Source organism: Lichenostomus cassidix, chromosome 5 (assembly GCF_008360975.1).
Source record: "Lichenostomus cassidix isolate B80296 chromosome 5, HeHo_3.0, whole genome shotgun sequence".
Taxonomy (NCBI): Eukaryota; Metazoa; Chordata; class Aves; order Passeriformes; family Meliphagidae; genus Lichenostomus; species Lichenostomus cassidix.
The window spans coordinates 14,675,613-14,695,685 of record NC_139486.1 but is presented as its reverse complement, the minus strand read 5'-3'; the positions used below and the strand labels follow the sequence as shown (position 1 = coordinate 14,695,685).

General features: G+C 40.2%; 1 protein-coding gene and 2 long non-coding RNA genes across 7 annotated transcripts; 1 reads left to right on the top strand and 2 right to left on the bottom strand.

Moving 5' to 3' along the window:
• Nucleotides 1–2,459: 2,459 nt before the first annotated feature.
• LOC146436004 (alpha-1-antitrypsin-like) lies at nucleotides 2,460–6,620 on the bottom strand. Its single transcript, XM_085061483.1, has 4 exons — nucleotides 5,975–6,620; nucleotides 4,196–4,466; nucleotides 3,729–3,876; nucleotides 2,460–2,731 (listed from the first exon to the last, which is right to left on the bottom strand). Exons 1-4 carry the CDS (start codon nucleotides 6,618–6,620, stop codon nucleotides 2,540–2,542), a joined length of 1,257 nt encoding a protein of 418 aa, XP_084917609.1. The 3' UTR covers nucleotides 2,460–2,539.
• Nucleotides 6,529–19,784, top strand: LOC146436002 (uncharacterized). Of its 5 annotated transcripts, none has more exons than XR_014852476.1 (5): nucleotides 6,529–6,670; nucleotides 7,271–7,310; nucleotides 7,509–14,157; nucleotides 18,797–18,931; nucleotides 19,461–19,784. It is a non-coding gene; the product is annotated as an uncharacterized LOC146436002 (long non-coding RNA). The 5 variants fall into 5 exon arrangements; XR_014852479.1 differs by having other exon boundaries at nucleotides 7,271–7,568; nucleotides 7,653–14,157; XR_014852477.1 differs by having other exon boundaries at nucleotides 7,271–10,814; nucleotides 11,460–14,157.
• LOC146436003 (uncharacterized) lies at nucleotides 14,915–18,803 on the bottom strand. The gene is made up of 2 exons (XR_014852480.1): nucleotides 18,362–18,803; nucleotides 14,915–17,608 (listed from the first exon to the last, which is right to left on the bottom strand). It is a non-coding gene; the product is annotated as an uncharacterized LOC146436003 (long non-coding RNA).
• Nucleotides 19,785–20,073: the final 289 nt, after the last annotated feature.

The window sequence follows — 20,073 nt, the reverse complement described above, 5'->3', positions numbered from 1 at the left end:
TCTTGGTTTCAATATTTTTTAAGGAGGAAAGGGGATATAGATGATGGACAATGCCTATGCTTCCACAGTAAGTTGTATCACATTTTAAATTGCATTCGAGTTAATTTTTGTTACAATGTAATAGAATTAAACTTTCATATTTTATGCTTCATGATAGTTTCTATGTGCTCAGCTGTGAAGTGTTTCAAGAATCTGCATTATCAAGGCATTGCTGTATCACCTGAGGACCAGCACAGATCCTTGAGGAGGAGCAGCCTTTTGAAAATATGCATGCACAATTACTGTGAAAAGAAGCATACACAGTTACAGCAAAGGCACAGGGCTAATCAGGAGAGACCACCAAAACACATCTGTGCTAAGTACATGAGAATCTCAAAGTCTGTGGCTTGCAGTAGTTTTGAAGGGCGTTTCTTGAGCTGCCAAGTCTTATTCCACATCAGGGTCTCCAGTTCCCTCATTTTTGAGAAGCAGTTGTGAAGGCCTAGCAGCATGACCTGGAAATTAGTGTCAATCAAAAAAATGCAGCTTGCCAGCAGAGGGGGAGCTTATAGGGCTGAGTGACAGAGGGACAGAGAAAGTGACACTTTCCCACTCCTGTTTTTCACTCTGGCTCCACTTGTCCCAGCACACCAAACAGTTCTGGGGAACAGACCTGGCCATCAGCCTGCAGTCGCTCATATACTTTTAGTACAGTTTCAGACACATGCCACCATATGATTCTTCCAAACCAGTGCTAATTCTGCTTAGTGTAGGCCAAGGGACATTTCCAAGAAGTAGATTGGATGACTTGCAGGGTCAGAGCTAAGCAATGTGGATATGACCTGTGATGAGCCAGTTGTCTGCATGGTTAGAGAACAGACCTTGGAGCACTTTATTTACCAGCATAAATGTAAAGAATGGAGATAGGATTAATCGCAATGTTTGTTTCTTCCCTTCCAGGTATTCATATACTGTCCCTTCTGAACTTCCATTTACAAGCAACTTCTATTTACAAGAAACACAAGATTCTAACGCAATGCCAGTAGCACCTTTTGGATATCTAGCCAACTAAAACATTCCCCAGCACTGCTTCCATATAGGATGTTCACGTAGAGTTTGTTACATTGACGGCTGACTCAAAGAAAAAAACAAAATGTGGCTGTATGCCATCAGCTGTGAATGTCATAAAGGAGAGTATGGCAAGTGACTTGACCTTCAAAGGAAGTTCTATGCCTGCTCTGAAAGTGACTGACTCTCCCCGTGTGTAATTTGCAGCTATGCCTTCCTTCTACTGGAAACCCTACCAATGTCAGAAGCCGACTTGTAGTTTGCAGAGAATTCATTTGGATTTATCCACCAAACTCATTCTCTATCCATGGAAGGGTGGGCCTGTATTTTCATCTTCCAGGAAAAAATCCTTGCCTGCATTTCTGTGCTAGGGCCTGACCAGCATGGAGTTTAGGATGTTTGTTGGAGGTACAGGACTGTCTGCCTTCAGGAAAGGGATATGTCTGACCATGAATATTCCTAAACGTCCTCTAGCCAAGGCAAATGCTCTGACTGCACACATTGGTGTGGGCAGGTAACAGTTGCTGTGGAGAGGTTGGTTTCTAGAGAGCAGCTCCTTCTTGAGTACTGATTGCTCTATTATCAAATTGACATCATGACACTATTGACTCAAACTTCTGATTTAAAATACTAAACTCCTGATCAGATATTTCCATATATTTAAAGAAATTGGATGAGGTTCGACCCACTGAGAAGGGTCTGGGTTCTTTTAACCTAAGTCTATAATGCTATACCTCTGAGCAGTATTAAATAGGTTTACCACTATTAAACATCTGCTGCTGATCCCACAGGGAGGAAGCCTGGGTGACACCACACCAGACTGGTGTGCTGCTGTCAGCATGCCTCTCTTCTGGCCCCAGATCTTCCCAAGTGCCAAGTCTTGGCTCTGGATTTTGACACTCACTTGGATTCATAAGGCTGCATTAGGAGAGAGGTGTAAAATTGACAGACATCCTCAGAGAGGGGAGCAATCATTTTCTCACGGAAATAGAACATGACCTTTCTTCATCAATGGCATCCATGTGGAAGAGAAGAGCTAAGGTATTAGTGAGTGGACTGCATTTGTATTTTAAATTTCCATGTCAACCCTTCAGCACCAGACCCTGGTGAGAACTGACAGCAGCTGGAGAACCTCAGTGCTTTCCTTCATTCCCACGCACAAGTCAGGCATGGCCTCTTTATTCACTTTTTTTTTGCTTACAGTGTTTTAAACAGAGTCTCTCATCTGGATATTACCTTGCTTTTCAGAGATGGCACTGATCACTAAAAGGCTGATTTATAAAATTATTCATAATTCACTAATAGGTATATCTCAGTGGTTATTTTCTACGGAAGGACGAAGCAAAAAGAGTGTTTCTAAGAATGGCCACACTCTTTCCTGAATTTTTTGGAAAAAGAAAATTGTTAGTAACTGTTGTGATATAATTTTAATCACACTGGACAATAATTCCATAAAGTGCAATTCAAATCAATAAGACCAGTGTCTGAGCAGTCATTTTTCAGTTGGGTTTACAATTTTTCCCATGAAGAGGATGCTCCGAGTGTATTGATCAACTATCAACAGCAAAAATGGATGATTGAATTTAACGATGGGAGGAGCAGAATGAGGAAGAAAATCTATGCTGCTGGCTGCTGCAGCCTCTGTGCCATTCTCATGAATCTTCAGCAGAGCTTTGTGAGTAGCCTACAATAAAATACAGCAGGAATTAATGTATGTGGACAATGTGGTATGAAATTGTTCAAATTAACACAAAGTTAATTCAACTACTGCTTTTCACAAAAATTGCTGATAAGCCAGGAACCAGGAAGAAGGGTGCTACAGCCCATTGTGGGTTTTTCAGCAATGTTGCCTCAATAAGGCAATGTTTAGACATTCAGTGTTCCTCACCACAAGTGTATCCAATGCAGACCTTAGCAACTGCACACTTAATTAGCAACAATTAATTGAAAGTAGAATAGTCAAGCAAATTCGCAGGGAATGTCAGCTTCAAAGTGAAGGAAATGGGGCTCCAGAACTTTTCGGTATGTATTTCTAACAGCACATGCATTCGAGTTTAATCAGGTAAAGATTCAACCTTGATACCAGATACCAGATTTTTTGTTTAATTATTTTTAGGCTTTTTTTTTTTTCTTTTGCTAGCCCCAAAATGTTAGAAAATTTTAAGTGCTGTTTTCAGAATGGCTGTAACAATGCTAGTCTGTATCTTCATATTATCTCTACTAAATGGGATGTTTTCCTCAAGTCTGGTCCATTTTACATTGTTGGCATTTAACAGAACCTTCAATGGTAACAGCAGTTTTTAAATCCTTTAAAATTATAGCATGCATGTTAGAAAAAGGCCACTTTTTGTGGTGAATATGCTGATGCAAGACATCCACAACACAGTTACCCATAGGCACTTCTTTTACATGCAGAAAATAGGCTGTGTTTAATTTTCTGGTCAAATGCTGAACCCACCCCTCCACCCACCCTCCACCTTTGCTGGCCAGACAAAAGGCAATATCCTTATCTCCAGATCTTGGAGAAGTTTGAGGGAATTTAAAGGGACTTTATCAGCTAAGTGTTCTATTTCAGGGTATCAGCCAACCCTAGTAATAAGTAAAATTTCACAGGTGAGCTTAGTGTAAGGCAATTGGATGTTAAGGAATCCACAGATAGTTGTTTTTGCTGACAGACTTACTTTTGAAACCTTCAAATCAGGGTTTCCTGTGATTCCAGACAGATCAGCCTGATTAGAAAACACATCAGTTACACCCAGATCCATTAAGATCTTCTTTAAGTCGTAGGTGCCTGAAATTGATAGTTTTGGAATGTGCAATTCCCTCCTCCTGTTAATTCAAAAGAAAATTATTGTAGTTATTGCAGTCAGAGCATGCCTTGGACTGAAGATTTCCAACTTGGTGGTTCTTCTGTGCTCAAATGCTAGTCTTTTCATCTAAGAAAGATGGCAAGAAGAAGAAGAAGATGGGAAGATGCTGATTCTAATTTTTTCTGGAACTATCAGATCATTTGGTCTGACTCTTTAAACTTATTCCATTGTTTAAATCTCCCATCAAAAATACAGGACAGCAACTCTAAAACTGACCATAACATTCAGACTTTGGATTCCAACTACCTCAAATCATCAAATCAAAATTCTGTATTTACCATCTTTGAAGAGATCTTTCCCATCTAGACAGAGTGTTTTTTGTCAGGGCACGTTCCAACTGTTTCATTTTTCCTTTATTGGGCAGGATAAACAAAGCTGCAACATCTCCCTTGTAAGGAATCTGCACCACCTCACACGACAGCTTCCTGTCAGAGTATGCTTTATAAAATCCATCTCGAATCATCATCTCCACTTCAACTGAGGTGTTTGAATTCACATGGAAATAGTCCTTGTGAGTCCCTTTAATATTGAAAGGCTTTTCCCAGTAGGCTTAAAAACAAAGAGAAAGAATGGAATTGAATACTTATTTCATAGAGGATATATTAATATAGTCCAGACTAATGTACAATAAATAAACCTGTATCTGAAGATTTACCTTTCTACTTGAAGATAAATAGTATTCCAAGTTTATTGAAGATCTTATTCTCTGTCATCTTTGCTGTACTGTGTTCCATAACAATAAATATCCCAGGTTAAATTTTCTATGGACTTGTACAACATCTTTCTAAGTCAGATAAATTAAAAGAAGTAACTTCATCCTATTACCATATGTTTTACTTGAAGCAAATGAAAACTTACCAGAATTCAGTGGTTTGCTCTCTGTTTTCAGAATATTGCTTGTAAAGCAAGTTTCACAGTAGATGTCTGTCTTTTAAAAGGTAGCATGTTAAGCTCCTCACATTTTTTATTTGTTTTTCATCTTGTAGCACTAAGGAAAAGCTTACATGATAGAGAAACACAAACTTTTGGACCTGAACATAACTGCAATATGGTAAATGGAATCAGGCCTCAAGGTCCTTAGCCTTCAAAATAGTTTTCTCTTGATGTTTATTCAATTGAATTTTCTATTATATTTTAATTTGTATTAAAACAGGTAATTCACCGAACATATAGACAAGGATTACAGCTTAACATTCTGCAAGTTTTTTGGTGGGTTTTTTTTGGTTTGTTTGGGTTTTGTTTTTTTTTGGTGTTGAATAAAAATCACCTAATTTGAAAAATAAATAGTGGAATGTCAACCTCACAGTATTCTGGTTACTTTACAAGTTTAAGCCTTCCCCCTTGCCCTCCAGAAAGCAAATATAGTCTGGTATGGTACTCAGACTAGGGCTCCTGGGACTAGGGCACCCAAATTTAATAAATTATTTGAAACAAAGTCTGTTTTCTGGAAGTTCATCCACTTTCAAATATTCCTTTCTGGATGGAAAATTCTGTGTATGTCCTGCATGCTGCTACAAAGAAACATAACACCTAAGAAGAAGTTAATAATTTCCAAAGCAATATATTCAAACATCTCTTGGGATATATATAGTATGATGACAAGGTGTAGAAATTTGGACTCCAACTCCAGAGGTACCTACCCATTTAATAATCATGGACTGTAAGTAAATAGAAGTTTTTGGCAATTCTTGTTAATCATCATCTTTGGAATTTTGTCTTTTACTTTGCACATACAATGTGAAAACATTATAATTTTTAAAATAAGTAGATGAAGTGTGACAGGAAGATTTAACAATGCATGAGTCTGTGGTGCTGTGGCAATTGCCTGAACCTGAAGATGGCAAGTAAATAAACTTTTGTGTTTAGAGGTCTAAATATATGCTAGAAAAATTTCGATGTGGGAGAGGTGTCAGAGTTGAGAACTTTCAATGGTTTTTTCCTAATAGTCTCATATAAACACTTTCATTTAAAAATTATTCAGAAATAACTTGGAGTACTTGTTTTAGTACAGGTGAAACAGGTACTGCAGTAAATAGCATCTATTCTATGTAACTTACCTTTGAAATAAATGTAGTTAACAATTACCATCAGAGTGTTTGGATCAAGGTCCTCAAGTATTTGGTTTATATTCCCATGGGTTTTATTCTTTACATAATCATTGATCTCTTTTTTAGCTTCAGTAGAATTCTGGAAGTTACTAGAGACAACTTTTCCTCTGTACAGTTTTCTGATGTCCTTCAGGAACGTTTTCATTGGCTTCAGGTGTTTGTCCATGAAGAGGGTGTTCCCCATGCTCAGCTGCACCTGGCTACCAGGGCGGTTCAGCAAGAGGAGGAGATGGTGAAAGCCACTGTGTATCTCCTCCTGCTGGATGTTGGTGAGGTTAAATGCCAGCCCTTCCAGCACCTGAGCCTGGCTAGTGCCTCGGGAGCCCAGGGCCAGAAGGGCAAAGGTAGCAGAGATGCTGACTGGGGAAAAGAAAATGTTCTTGCTGGGTTCTTGGGTGGTTGCTTGCCTGTAAAACTGAAAGGCAAAGTCTGTATTGCTGGGGACTATCCTTTGGCAGGACTCAAGAGGATCTCCCTCATGGGAATGCTTCTCCTGGGGGTCAGTTGCCTCCGACTGGTCAGTCTGGGTCAGGCTGTGGACGTTGAGGTGAAGCATGGTCACTAGCAAGCACAGCGTGAGGATGGCCTTCATCATTCTTCACAGCTACTGTGTGGACAAAGAACAAAAGGTCTTGGATGCTGGAGGTTGGTTCTATTGACATCTTTTATTTCTGTCTGCTACTGCCTTCAAGGGGTAATCACTGTTATTTCCTGACCTCCTTCTTTGCCATGGAAATGGATTTTTAAAACTTTGTGCTTCTGAGTTTACCTGTAATTCCTATCCATTGCTACCTACTTCAGTTCTGCTTTACTTCAGCTACCGAAGTTCCTTGTTAGTGGAGAAAGAAACATGTGAGTAATAAAGAAAAATAATAGTCCAAGGGAGAGAAGAAGTGAAAAGGTGCTTTTTTTTTTTTAATGGCAAAGCAACACATCAGAAGCATTCTGATTAATTATTTTATGTTTATGTCTTAAGAACTCCTAGGGTTATTATGCTACTAGGATTTGAATGAGGTTTATGTTAAATGACAGTGCTACATTGCTATGTCAATGGAAAACAATCCAAGACTGCAGCATTCTGTAGAAAGAACGAAAAAAAATAGATCAATTTTCTCATTCCTAACTCATTTTAACATACAAAGTGACTAATCATAAGGGCTGGTAAATTTTTTCTGCTTCAATAATTGATTCAATTATAGTATGTTTGTTTCTTTTAAATGACCACTCGTGTCATATGTCTTCCAGATGGGTTCCTTGTGTGTATCGCACATCTTTTTATGGAAAGGTGAGACCATTGGTGTGGACTTGGCCTCTCCAGTCTTTCCAAACTTCATCCCAGCAGGAAAGTATCCTTTTGTAAGGCAAATATGCCTAAGGCCAGAGTAGTGCTCAGCAGCAAGCCTGGATCAGGGCACCTTGGACATTTGTAGTAACTATAACAATTTTTCTTTCTTTCTTTGTTTACTGCTTTCTCTTTTACCAGTTAGACCAAGAACATGCTGGGATGATTTGTGTCTAAGGTGCTTAACTTGTCAGAAAACAGGTAAGAGCTATTCCCATTAAAAGGATGGTACCAGTGACTAGAAAATTTCCAAGTAACCTTCACCTATTGTCCTACTTGAAACAGAATGGCTTCAGGGAGAGGATCACAAATTGCCTGCTCACCCCCAATCAGTGGTAAAGGGACCCAAAGACATGCATTCAGCAGAGTATGTGAGATGTTTACTGGGATTTTCCTCACCCTGCAGCAGCACTCTGACAATTAAGGTTTGGTTAAAAGGAGGCAGCTTGTCTTTCTGCAGCTTTGCTCTATGTGATCTGGGTAAATTGGAAGTTACATAGGACTTTGACATAGCAAAATCAGTTTGTGAATTCTGTCTGCACCATCTTGGTGAAAGCAAGGCGTTTGCTCATTCACTTCTCTTTTGGTTATCTGGTTGTAAGCTTTAGGGAAAATTGGTATTGACAAATAAAATTGACAGTTGAGAAGTCAGGATACTTCTGGTTTTGAAGCAGATTTCTTCTAGGTGTTTTTGAGCTATTTGGGTTAAATATTCAGAGCAGAGTTATACTCTGTGGAGCTGCTATAACGAATCCCCAGAAATTGCTATTCAACATTTCTTGAAATTAAGTTCAGCTGTCATTTGAGTGCTTAGAAACCAGGTTTCACCCTTGAAAGCAGATGTGTTTTATGACTAACTTAGCTAAACACCATACAGCTGGGTCAAAATAATTATGGTAAAGATAACTGGCTACTTACTTCACCTTCAGAAGACTCTTGCTCTCAATGGGTTGTGCTGTTTCTTGCTGCTTTACTCGTACTGCTGTTTTCCTCTGTTAAACATTACATGGCTTCAGACACATATTACCCAGAAGCACAAAGCTTGCAAGTTGATGAAGCCAGTTTTCTTGGACCTTGTATGAGTATGTCCACATCCCTTCCCTGCAAAAGGAGAGCAAAGACCACAGTGCCCAGCTGGTCAGTAGAGCAGAGTGTTACATCCCAAAGGATATGCAATCCTAAGCAAATATTTATTGGAAATGATATTTTGGTGCCAAGAGCAGCCACTCTGCTCTACGTGCCACCTGAGATGGATATAACTGTTCATCTGGAGACACAATTATGCCCCGCACTAAGCTCTGAAGGCCAGGGTGAGGGAGCTACAAGCAGCACCACTTGTCCTCAGCCATCCTGCCCAGCTTACTGACTCCACTTATGTGGCAACATCTTGTCTTTTATTTCTACACAGTAGAAACCCCACTGGCCGCTACTCAGAAGCCAGTGAGTCCTCTTGGCCTCATAAATAAAGAGGGTGCATCATTCAGTCATGTAGGAATGGTGAATTTTAGCTCTGTGACGATTTATTAAATAGTCTCCTCACAACCAATTTTTTCTTACAGATTCTTTCTGTATCTCTGTTAAGGACAACCTAATCTATCAAGACCTGAAAAGTACTTAATGTAGACTTTAGTGCTTTAAAAAGCTGTATAAAATATGTGCCATCACTGCAAGAGCTCAAAGACAATACTGAACAAATGCAGCTGCTGTAACGTATACAAACAGCAACCTAGTCTCAAATACAGTATTTATTGGATGATGGAAGAGTAATCCAGAAATATTAACCAGTAATAAATAAAGGCATTCTCAAACAGTAAGTCTCATCCTTATGAAGATGAATTTCCCAGGAATCTTCCGAAGGAAGTGCTGTGAACCAGGTTCACCACCATTCATGGATGGATGAATTGTTCAGATGCAAGGTTTGATGAGCCAGCCAGGGAAAATGCCTGCTTAGTCCCTCTACGCCTCTGCTGTACCTTGCAGGACTTGTTACTGTCTGCTCAGCAAAGGACAGCACAATCCCCTGGATCCTGGAGAACCAAGGAAATGCATCTGTTATACAGTGCAAGTACAGGTGCTCCCAGTCCCCAGCTGTGCTAGAGGTAATTCTTTACCTACTGGGATCCATGGCCTTGGTTATGCAGATAGGTTCCCTGCACAGTATTTACAGACTCAACACTTTCTTTTCTTTTTTTTTTTTAATTTCAGAATACAGCTTAACTCTGCATGCTTGCTTTAGATCTAGCCAAAGTTTGCTGTTAAGTATTTTGGTTTTGAATTTGTATTTTTTCTTACTAGAGTACCAGTTTCTACTGTCCCTTGGAGCACTTGTGAAGGTCAGGTGAGGCTTCATGGAGCAGCCTGCTTTATTTTTTTCCCAGCCACAAAATCTCTGCATTTAAGTTGAATGAATGCATAAGCTAGAATGGCTGATAGCACAAATGTAGACTTTCAGGGAAGAAGAGAGAGGTGCTTGTGGTGCTCCAAGACAGTCAGGCTGTTGGTGGTTCTGGGCACTTCTTTAGTCATGGAGGTGAGCAGGGTTAAACATTTACTCCTCTGTTAAACATTATGTGGATAAAAAAAACCCCAACCAAACAACTGTCTGAGGACATGGATAAATGCTAGTGCAGCCATGAAGAGAAGATAGGAGTCAGTGCTCATAGGGCCAGCTGGCTTTAATGATTGTTGTCCCAAAACATGCCCAATAGCCATCTGCAAACACACTTTGAAGAGGAGAGGTCCATGGCCATGAGCAGCTGTACTACCAGATACATCTTCCTAGCTTACAGCCAGCTAGTGCCACAAGGGCTAAGGCATCTCCTGAAGTGTCTGATGGCCTGTGCTGGGGCTTTTGTTTTCTGAGCATGCAGTTTGGGCACCTGCTTCAACATGGTACTAATGAAACCACAGTAGAAAAGGTAATTAACCTATAACTTGGGTTTTTTTTCCCACAAATGAATTTGGCAGCAGTTCAGAAACAGTCCTACATGCAGAGGCTTTCTCTGAGCCTTGATTTGGTCACAGCAGAAGAGGAACCCTGGGCAGTGGAGTCCAACGTGCAGCTGCAGGGCCACATGAAGCAGAAGGTAGCAGGAGATACAGTGCTGTAAAGAATTATATGCAAGCATTGGGGTTAATTCTGGATTCCCTGCATGACTTTGAGGTGAACCAAAATATGCTTCAGTACAGAGAGAAAACTGTGTCAGAGACACAAACACAAATGTTTTTGCTGTTCAGACATCCATCTGTATTAGTCTCTTGTTGAAAGTCAGCATGGATTGATTTTTGAAACTCTTTCAAAATCTGCTTCTCTTTGCTTCAATTATCCTTGTTCTCATGAGGTGATGGCCTGAAGAAGAGGTTCTTCATCCTGCTATGGAGGTCACCAGAGGTTCTCCAAGCCAGCAGCTGATCCACTCCAGGGCCTGCTTCTGGAGACAGTAATGGGTAAAGCATGCCTACACTGCTACTTTGTTTTACACCTTTGTAACTTCCTAAAAATAAGACTATATTCCTACTATTTTATTCCAAGTGCTTCTTTTAAGAGCTACCTAGCTCCTTTCATCAGCAAATACTCAGCATGCCTTGCCTGCAGCCCCAACCACGCCCTGCTGAATGCAATGCAAAACCTCACTATAGAAACATTTTCTCAAGCTGTTACAAAACTCTCCTGTAATCTTGGGCACTCTGAAAGAAAAGTCATGGCACTGTCTCGAGGCAGCAACATGTCAGCCTTAGCTGAAGAAGGACCTGGATGAAGTATTTGCAGAGCAGTCACACTACCCCACTCCAGATCTATGACATCCACATTATAGAACTCATATCTGGCACAGATGTGAAACCCTCTCTGTTGGCTGGTCCAAGGCTGTCTTCATGTCCTGTCCACAAGACAGTACTTGCATTACCAAAAGTCACCATTGCTTACCCTGGAAACCGACTCCAGCTGAGAGGAGGCAGTGATTGTGGGGGAGCCAGGGGGTAGTGGCTCTGGGGCAACAGTCAGTGTTGGGTTGAAGAACTTACCTAAAATAAATCTTGAAGGCATACATGGTTGCAGTCAGATTTTCCCATTAACTTCTATTCTTGCAGCAGGACTGAAATGTCTGCCCACCCCTGGCCTTCCAGTCAGCAGGGAAGGAAGAGGGATTCATGCAAGGTACACCATGTGGTTCATGTGAGAATCCTTCCTGCATTTATTTTCCCACTAATATTTTTCTTAGCCCTGTTATCCCATTTGACAGAACCCACATGCTCATTTGTGCTGTAGATGGAAATTAATGTCAGGGACTTGTTACTTTAATGAGTCTTTAATAATTTGCATAATGAGAGGTAAACATATCCATTTCAAACAATGATAATATGAGCTACAGATGATGAATGGTATTGTCAAATTATCCAGGAGGAACATAGATCTATGATTCACATGTCAGTCAAACACAATATACCAGGAGTTCAGTTTCTGACTGCCATTAAAATCATTACTTCAGGATAACAAGTGTTGTATTTCATAATTTTAAAATGTATTCAATATTTTCTCCAATTTTCTTTTAATATTTATCTGTGCAAAAAGCTGTCTCAATTAGAGAAGTGCAGTGAGAAACATACCTCAGGTATAAAGAGAATGTAGCAAAATGGTTTTGTTGCCATTTTCATATTTCAAAACATTGAAAATAATTCAGCATTAAAGCCTCAGGAAAGAAAGGAGACAATCCCATTTTGTTTCATTCATTAAACTCTCAACATTTTCCTTTCTATGTACTGTATTTGTTGATTCTGAGAAAATCTAGAATTTATGCATTAAATACAGAGTTTTCTGTGTTGTGTGGAAAGTGAACTTCTTAAACCAGAATGGCTGGAAACAGATTTCTTAAATCCATGTTTATGGGCCAAAGCAAAGCTGTCCTAGTAATCAATGTGTTCTTAATGAATACATTTGGCAGATATTTGAAATAAATGTAAAGGTTTTTGATATTTGCTGGCCAAGTCATGTTGTTATCCAGGAGCTCTGCTGTTACTAAGAGTGTAATTTTAAAACTCCAACTTTGAAAACTCTAGTTAAGCTAGTGCAAAGTTTGTCCATGAAAAAGGGTTACTGGTCCTAAGTAGGTTTTTTTTTTTCAAATGTATTTATTTATTTTTCTTTAGTAGTAATGATTGGCTTACACAAAACTCTAAAAACAACAACATAAAATGTTATATAAGACATGCAAACACAGGCTCTGGATGTACTGAAACCTCTCGGTGATTTGCTTCATTTTTCTTGTTAGCACACTTGCTAAAAAACCATAATTTTGCTCTTCGCTCTAATAAAAACACAGTTCATGTGCAAGGTCATTCTGATCTGATGTATTGTGTTTATACTTTCAAGCATGACAACCATGTCGATTTTTGTAATTGATATTGAAGAAAACTCTCCCCTCGTGTTTTCCCTTTGCTAGGACTGTTAGCATTGCTGAATTTCTGTAAGCAGTTACACAGTAGCTGTTCAATGAGCTGTGCCTAACAAAGTAATAAGATTTAATTAGCTCAGCTTAATCTGACAGTGCTGCTGGCGCTGTTTGTACAGCTGGCTAGTGATGCATGTATGCATATGAAATAAAGATCACTCCTTGAAATTTTTTTTGCTTCTAGTATTGTGTAGTTGAATTTCAAGTTGTCTTCCCCTACAGACTCTCCTTCCCTCTGTACAATTTAAAAACAGGTCTCAGTTAAGAAGATTAACATGTTTTTCAGTTTGAGTTCTGATAGAGGCTGTTTTCAAGCTAAACATTGGCAATGCCTATACAAATTTAATATTCTTGTTGTTTAATCATGGCAAAAGTTTAGATCACACAAGAAATCAAATTCTGTGCAGCCAAGCCCCTAATCCTTAGTATCTCCAACATATAAAATTGTTTCAGGGTGTAAAAGCTCTGAGTACAGCACACAGGCTGCTCAAGGCAGCATAAGGTCTGCACAGAGATAATAATGGTTAAAGCATCTTCCTTTATACTTATAAAATATTATTTATAATATTTTTTTCACCTGTTGATGTTCATTATGCCTTACATGGATTTATGAACTCAAAACTCTGAGCCAAGGTTTCATCAGGTTTTTTGCCACAGACAGTTTAACTTACAGCTGTAATCAATCATAACCACTGTACAGTGAGAAGACAAGAACTGAATTTACATTCAGCAGCCCCAGCTTGTGCAGCCTCTGTGTGCTTCCCAACAAAATTCAGCAGGTCTTTGTGAATGTTCTGTAATGAAAATGGGCAAATTTCATGGGAAGAGAGGTTGGGCAGTTAAAATGTAAAGGGAGGTTGCTGATGCAGTGTCTCCCTGGAGTGATTTCATCTGAGGAAACCCAACCCAGGGACTGGAAACAGACCTGCCTGGTGGAGAGCAGGGAACTGGAAATGCCAGAAAGAGGCTGAAGTGAAAAAGCAAGAGAGAGACATTCTGCGCTTCTCTAATAAAATACATACATATTCTTAGTAATAAAATCTTGCTCAACTTCTGTCCAGCTATGTTGTCCAATGGTTTCTTGCAGCAAACTTATAATCAAAATGGCAGAGAAAGAGTAACACTTGGGGATTATAATCAGACACCAAAACATGTTTCAAAACTCTCCCTCTATATAAAATATCCTACTTTTCAGGAAAACAGGCTTACCAAGTGTCCCAGTGTGTTTTCCCCACAGTTTTTTTTTGCCTGTGCAACAGAATCTTAGACTCAAAATCTAGATTGGAAGAAACTTCCAGAGGCCATCTAGTCCAGCCCTTTGCTCAAAACATCAGGTTTCTCAGGTACATGTCTCTGAGCAGAAGTATTTTGCCACCTCTCTGGATCATGTCTTCCAGTACTTAACCACGGCATGGTAAAAGCATGTTCCTTGTTATAATTTTCTAAATTTAAACTGTTTACTGATCTTCTCTTCAGATTCTGCCAGCTCCAGCATCATGCATTTCTTTGTCATGATGCAGGAGCTTATGGGCTGTCATTTACAGAGAAGCCTTTGCATTTGCTCAGCTGGACCTTGCTTAGCATTAATTGGAAGAAAACTTCCACGGATCTTCCCCACTTCCATTTCTCTTAGGGGATGTCTTTGTGAGGCCAAATCCACATGGATGCTTCCCCCCACAGGAGTGCCTCACAAAGGCAGTAGAAAGGCTCAAGGGAGAAAATGGAATGCTCTTATCACCTGCTACTGCCTAGATCTGCTTATAAAGCCTAAATGTAAAATAAGCATTGCTTGTGGCTGCCTTGAGTAGAGTCAGGTTTTGACTACATTGCTGCTTTAAGGAGATGTGTGGGTAATTTACAGCTCTTGAGCTGTACTGTTCAGTAGAGTGACAAATTAGTGTATGGGTTTGAAATTATTCACACAGTGGAATTTTTATTTCCTGGCTGTCTTTTGCAAGATAGGAAGGGAATTGTCATCTGAGTGAGAAAGCATGACAAAAATTTCCCACCTTTGCACAGAAAGCTACCAATATTTGTTAAAGAGGTTAATTTTATGCTAGTTCAGATCTGTGAACTTGAAGACCAGAGTGAAAACAATGAGAAAAAAAAAAAGAGTTTTAATTAATGTATTTGAAGTAGTTTCTAAAGAGAGACTGGAACACCCAAAAAATCCACAGAGTGCCAAAAATAATTCCTCATTTTTGCCCAAAGAAATGAGATACAAGACTCAGGTCTCAGTGGTCAGTTCACTGTTGCCAGACTCCATGAATACTGAAGTGTTTGAGAGGCTGTTTTCCCCTTAGACTTCTCTTGACCTTTCATCATCTTCCCCCACCCAAATTCCACCTCCATCCAAAGCATACATGTCACATCCAACTGGACTGCCTTGGAAAGAAAACAGAGCTGGATTTCTTGGGGGATCAAGGGAAGAACATTTTGAGAATCAATGTCAGAAAGAAAGAAACTAGATAAACATAGATTTTACTTTTAAATATAGAAATAGAGGATATATCTGACTGTTCTTACTCCCTCTGAACTAGCTTGCTCTTTTAATTTTGCTATGTTGAATTAAATTAAGATGTATATCTGTTGTGCCTTCTTCTGTACAGCAATACAAGTACAGAAATAATACTTCTTTTAAAGAAACAAGAATTAAAACTGTTTACCCAGCTGTGTTTTTTATCTCTTCTTTTTCTTAATTTCTTTTTAGTAAAGTGAATTATTTCTTAAAGGAACCTCCATGTTATACTATCCAAAAATTAGCCAAAAAGTGAGTCATCTCAGATTGGAATGGCTCTGAGTTTCATTTATGATTCATAGCACTGTATTGAATGAGTTGGAGCCCGAACTAAAGACTGGATTTAACCCTACCATACCAGATGTACAAAATCAAAAGGAGAGGAGTAGCCATCACCTCACTAAGCTTGTCAGGGAGCAGTCTTTGAACAGACAATGGGGTGGAAATTGGTGGTAGTTAGATATAAATGTCTCAGGAAAGAAAGTGCCATAGTGCTCTGCAAATGCTACATGGCTTGGTGCAAGGAGAGCCCCTTGTACTCCCAGAATAAGGAGGAAAGAGCAAGAAGTGTTTGTGTCACATCAGCTGCCAGCTCCTACACATGACCTTGCCTTGGGGGAAAAAGTTCAGAAAGCCAGTTCCAAACACTCAAGGACATGTGAGAGTCAGAATCTTAAAACCTTATACTCTGAAGTACATAAAAGACTATGCAAATGCAAGTGTCACCGAATGACACTGGAGTGGAAAGTTAACACAAGGGCAGGATTTTTATTCTGAGTGTTTCCAAGTTTTAAAGGCTTAAAGGCCCTATGTGGCCAGCATGTGACATCCAGCCAAACTTTGATCTCCAAGCAAGGGAGAAGCAGCAGTGCAGTTGCATTTGCATGGGTATGAGCCTGTGCCCTGTGACTAAACATCTAACTGATAGAGGTGAAAATTCAATGTTAAATCTTCTCTCCTACAATAATTTCCTTTTTTCTCTTTCCGCTGGCATCACTTTCTGGCTTATTTATGCTGAAAACTTTAATATCTGCTAATTAAGTTACAGTCAAGCCTTAGAAGGACTCAAAGTCCCCATTGCATGGTGGTCTGCCCAGGCAGAGGAGTTAATTATCCCCACTGTACTGTGAGGCTGCTCTTGCTTTCCTCCTTTCCTGTGTCATGGCAGCTGCAAGAGGAGCCTCAGCTTAAGCCTCTCACAGCCCAACGTGGCTGTCTTGGTAATTCCCCTGTTCCTCACACCAACTCCCCAAGGACCTCTGCCATTTATTTGGGAAGGAGCAGTGTTCTTCAAGGCATAACATATATCTTCACAGAACCTCCAAGAATATTTCTGTTTCCAAACCATTTCACGAGAGCAGCTATTTTCCCAGTCCTTCCTTTGCAGAGAGGTGATGACTTTTATCACCACTATCAAACCCAAACTTGAGAAACTGTACCATGAGTAACAGGTAACATGAGCTCTAATACAAGTCTTATCTCATATTCACACCACTTGCAAGATGTCCTCTTAGCCAAGGTGTCCTCTTGGCCCTTTCTTTTATTGCTTGCACTTCACACAGCATAAGGCAGCTGAATAAGAATGTAAAAACAATCCTGGAGGCTGTAAATAATGTTCTGAGGAAGATTACTTCCTTTTTGTCTTTTTTCAATGCAGGCAGCTAGTGGCTTAAGTTGTTTTAAAGGTATTGTGATAAAAGCCCAATGTAGATTTTTCAATTAACACATAACAAACACTTTTAGGTCCATTTAAAGTGGAAAAATCTCATAAGCAATGTCAAGGTCAACTACTCAGAGGGAATGAGAGATCTGAAGAATGGGTTGGAAAGCCAACAGTCTCAGCTAGAGCATGCTTTCCTTATGAAGTCATCCACTTCTGATGGATTTGTAAACCTATTTTGCTCCCAGCCCTTTTCCCCAGATGAAATTGCAAAAATGACCAAACCATGTAGTATTTGAAGAAGAGAAGTATGACTCTTTTCCAGGCCTTTGCAGGAGTCAAATAGCCACAGATAATTCTTTTTCTCCTGGCATGAGAGAGCACAAGCCAAGAATCTAGTATATAGAGGAATTACTGAGTTAATATTATGGCTTTTCATTAAGAAGGCTTGGAAATGTTTGAGTGAAATGCATTCCTTTGTTTTGTTCTGACTTTCAACTTTTGCTGTATCTCCTAGTAGCCAGTGCTACAATTAAATACACCACATTCAAGAAGCCAAATGCTGTGCATTTAACAGAGTATTAGTATCACATATTTCCAGCAGAATATGTGATTTCTTTTCTGTGGCAGGACAGACACCCCCCCCCCCTTCTCTCTCTCCCTGATTGCTAGCCGAGATCGATGGCTCAGATTAAGTCAATGGCTTAATCCTGACTATCAGTGCTGGCGTCTGGAACTCAGAGCGAGACACTGAGAGAATGTGAATAATTTTCAGGTGACCGCAAATACACACTCTTTTCCCTATAAAACACCACGAAAAACTCAGTAAAATCAGAAGCTTTATACATAGAACATGGAACGTGAAGTAAAAGCTTTCTCCCCTGAGTTTGGACGCAAACTTTGTGGTTACTTCCCGAGGGATTGAGTGAGGACGCTGATGTATCCCCAGCTCCAAAAACTGGATTTGGTGAGATCATTGAGTTTCCTAAATTGTATTATTCCGGCTAACTTATAGGTACCTTTCTTAACTTGCATTATCGCTAGCTCAAGCAAGCATTTCTTAACTTGCATTATCGTTCAAGTAAGCATTTCTTGCGTTTTTAACTATCTTTATAGTTCAAGCAAGGTTTTACCCCATAATTGCATTTTTACCATAGTGTTGCAATTATGTATTCATTGTGTGTCTATGTGTGTCAATCTGTTCTATGTTTGTATGTTTGTTATGTTCTGTGTCAAATAAATGGTATTTTTAGACAAATCGGTCAGATATCAAAGAATCTTGCGAACGGGACTAAGTCTTGGGGAACTAGCTGTCTTAAAGCCTGTCAAACTGCAAAAGCACATAAATCTCCTCTCTCCCATGCAAGACATTTTCAGCCCATGAAAAGCTGTTGCTTCTGTTATTTGCTTTTAGTTTCTTCCTAGCGGGTTCTGTACAACATTGGGAGCAATGACAGACCTGTGCACTGGCACTAACCACTGGTTTTTGGAAATACCTTATTTTCTTTTATACTTCAAGCACACTGTTTCTTTCTCTGCCCCCACAGCAATACATACTTTCCTGCTTTTGCTTGTTCCTTCTTTTATGGTCTTTAAATTGCCTCTGGTTTTCTTCAAGTGTCTGTTGAACTTTACCTAATTTGTAGATAACAGTTAAATCTATCTCCACCACAGGTTAGCCTGGGTTTCTGAGCTCCTCATTTGCATTTTTAGTCTTTGTTTCCCATCTAGTTCCTAAATATGACAACAAATACAGTTTACTGCTATTTCCATGCTACTTGTTTTCCTTTTCTCCTTGCTTCAGAGGGCTGCTCAGTGTGTGCTGTTCCACAGCTTCTGCCTTGCTGGCAATTTTCTTCAATGGCTGTTAATCTACAACAGCCTTTACACAAGACTGCTTCCAGCCATATCATCCCAGATTTCCTCAGGGTCTGTTGTGGTGGATAATACCACCTCAGGAACTGCTGGGGAGCCGAGTGGTTCCAATACAGCAGGGCTTCACTGGTGGGAGACATCTTAGTCTCCCCCCTGGAGAACACGATGGTCCCTCCCCAAATTATGTAAATCCCCCCAGCTGTAACCTAACCCCTGATTCCATCCCTTCCTTCTCCCCATTGGTTGTGGTGTTCCCCCCGCCTCCTCTCCCCTGACCTCAGGTGATCCCTATATCTAGAGACACCTAGGGTCTCCTCTTCCTCTTTCACACTGGAACCCTCTGGAATAAACCTCTGGAACATCCAGCTGATTGAGCCTCTGGATTCTTTGTCTCTGGTAATGCATGAGCTATCCAGCTCTCTGGGTGAGTGAGAATATGTGCCTTACACCGGCTCGGGTGTGAGAAGGGTCTTTCTGTACAGCACCAGGCAGTGCTGGCTGGAGTGATCTCTCAATAGCCATAGAGACACTTTTGGTAAACGCAGAGGCCTGGTTCCACCCCTCCTCCCCCTCCGCGTTAAGGGTCTACACAGGCAGTGCTGAGGCTGCAGCTGCTGTGTGCACATGGTTGCAGGCACTCCCACATCACATCTGTGTGCAGACACCAGGGCAGGCTGCATTGGCAGGTGTCATTTGCACTTTGTGCCCCATGTGGTTCCTCATACCATCCTCATCCAGCAGTGTCCCCGCACTGAAGTGGCTCATCACAGTACTTGCATGCAGCAGCAGCAGCAACTCTCAGCTAGCTGGGATGAAAGTCCTTCCTTGGTTACACTGAGATTTCTGGGTCACAAAACTCACTCAGTCAGAGAGCCAACCAAGTAATAAAAATCTATGAAAGAAGAAGCAAAAAAGAAGCAGCTTGAAAGAATAAACACTATCCTGAGCAAACTGTGGCTGTGATTGCAATAGATTTGTGACAACCTTAATGCTGACAGTTTTTGGGGGGTGGATTGTGTAATCCCTCTGTGCTCATTCTTTACACAAATTTGCTGCCCATTTGCAGTGAGGGGCATGCCCTGTTTTTTGCCAAAACAGAAAGAAAACCAAGGCAAGATGTGTATGGCTCCTACACCCATCTGAAGATGATTCCTTGTTATCCAGTTCTTAAATCAGCTTCAGTTTTTGTCTATCCACTTTCAAATG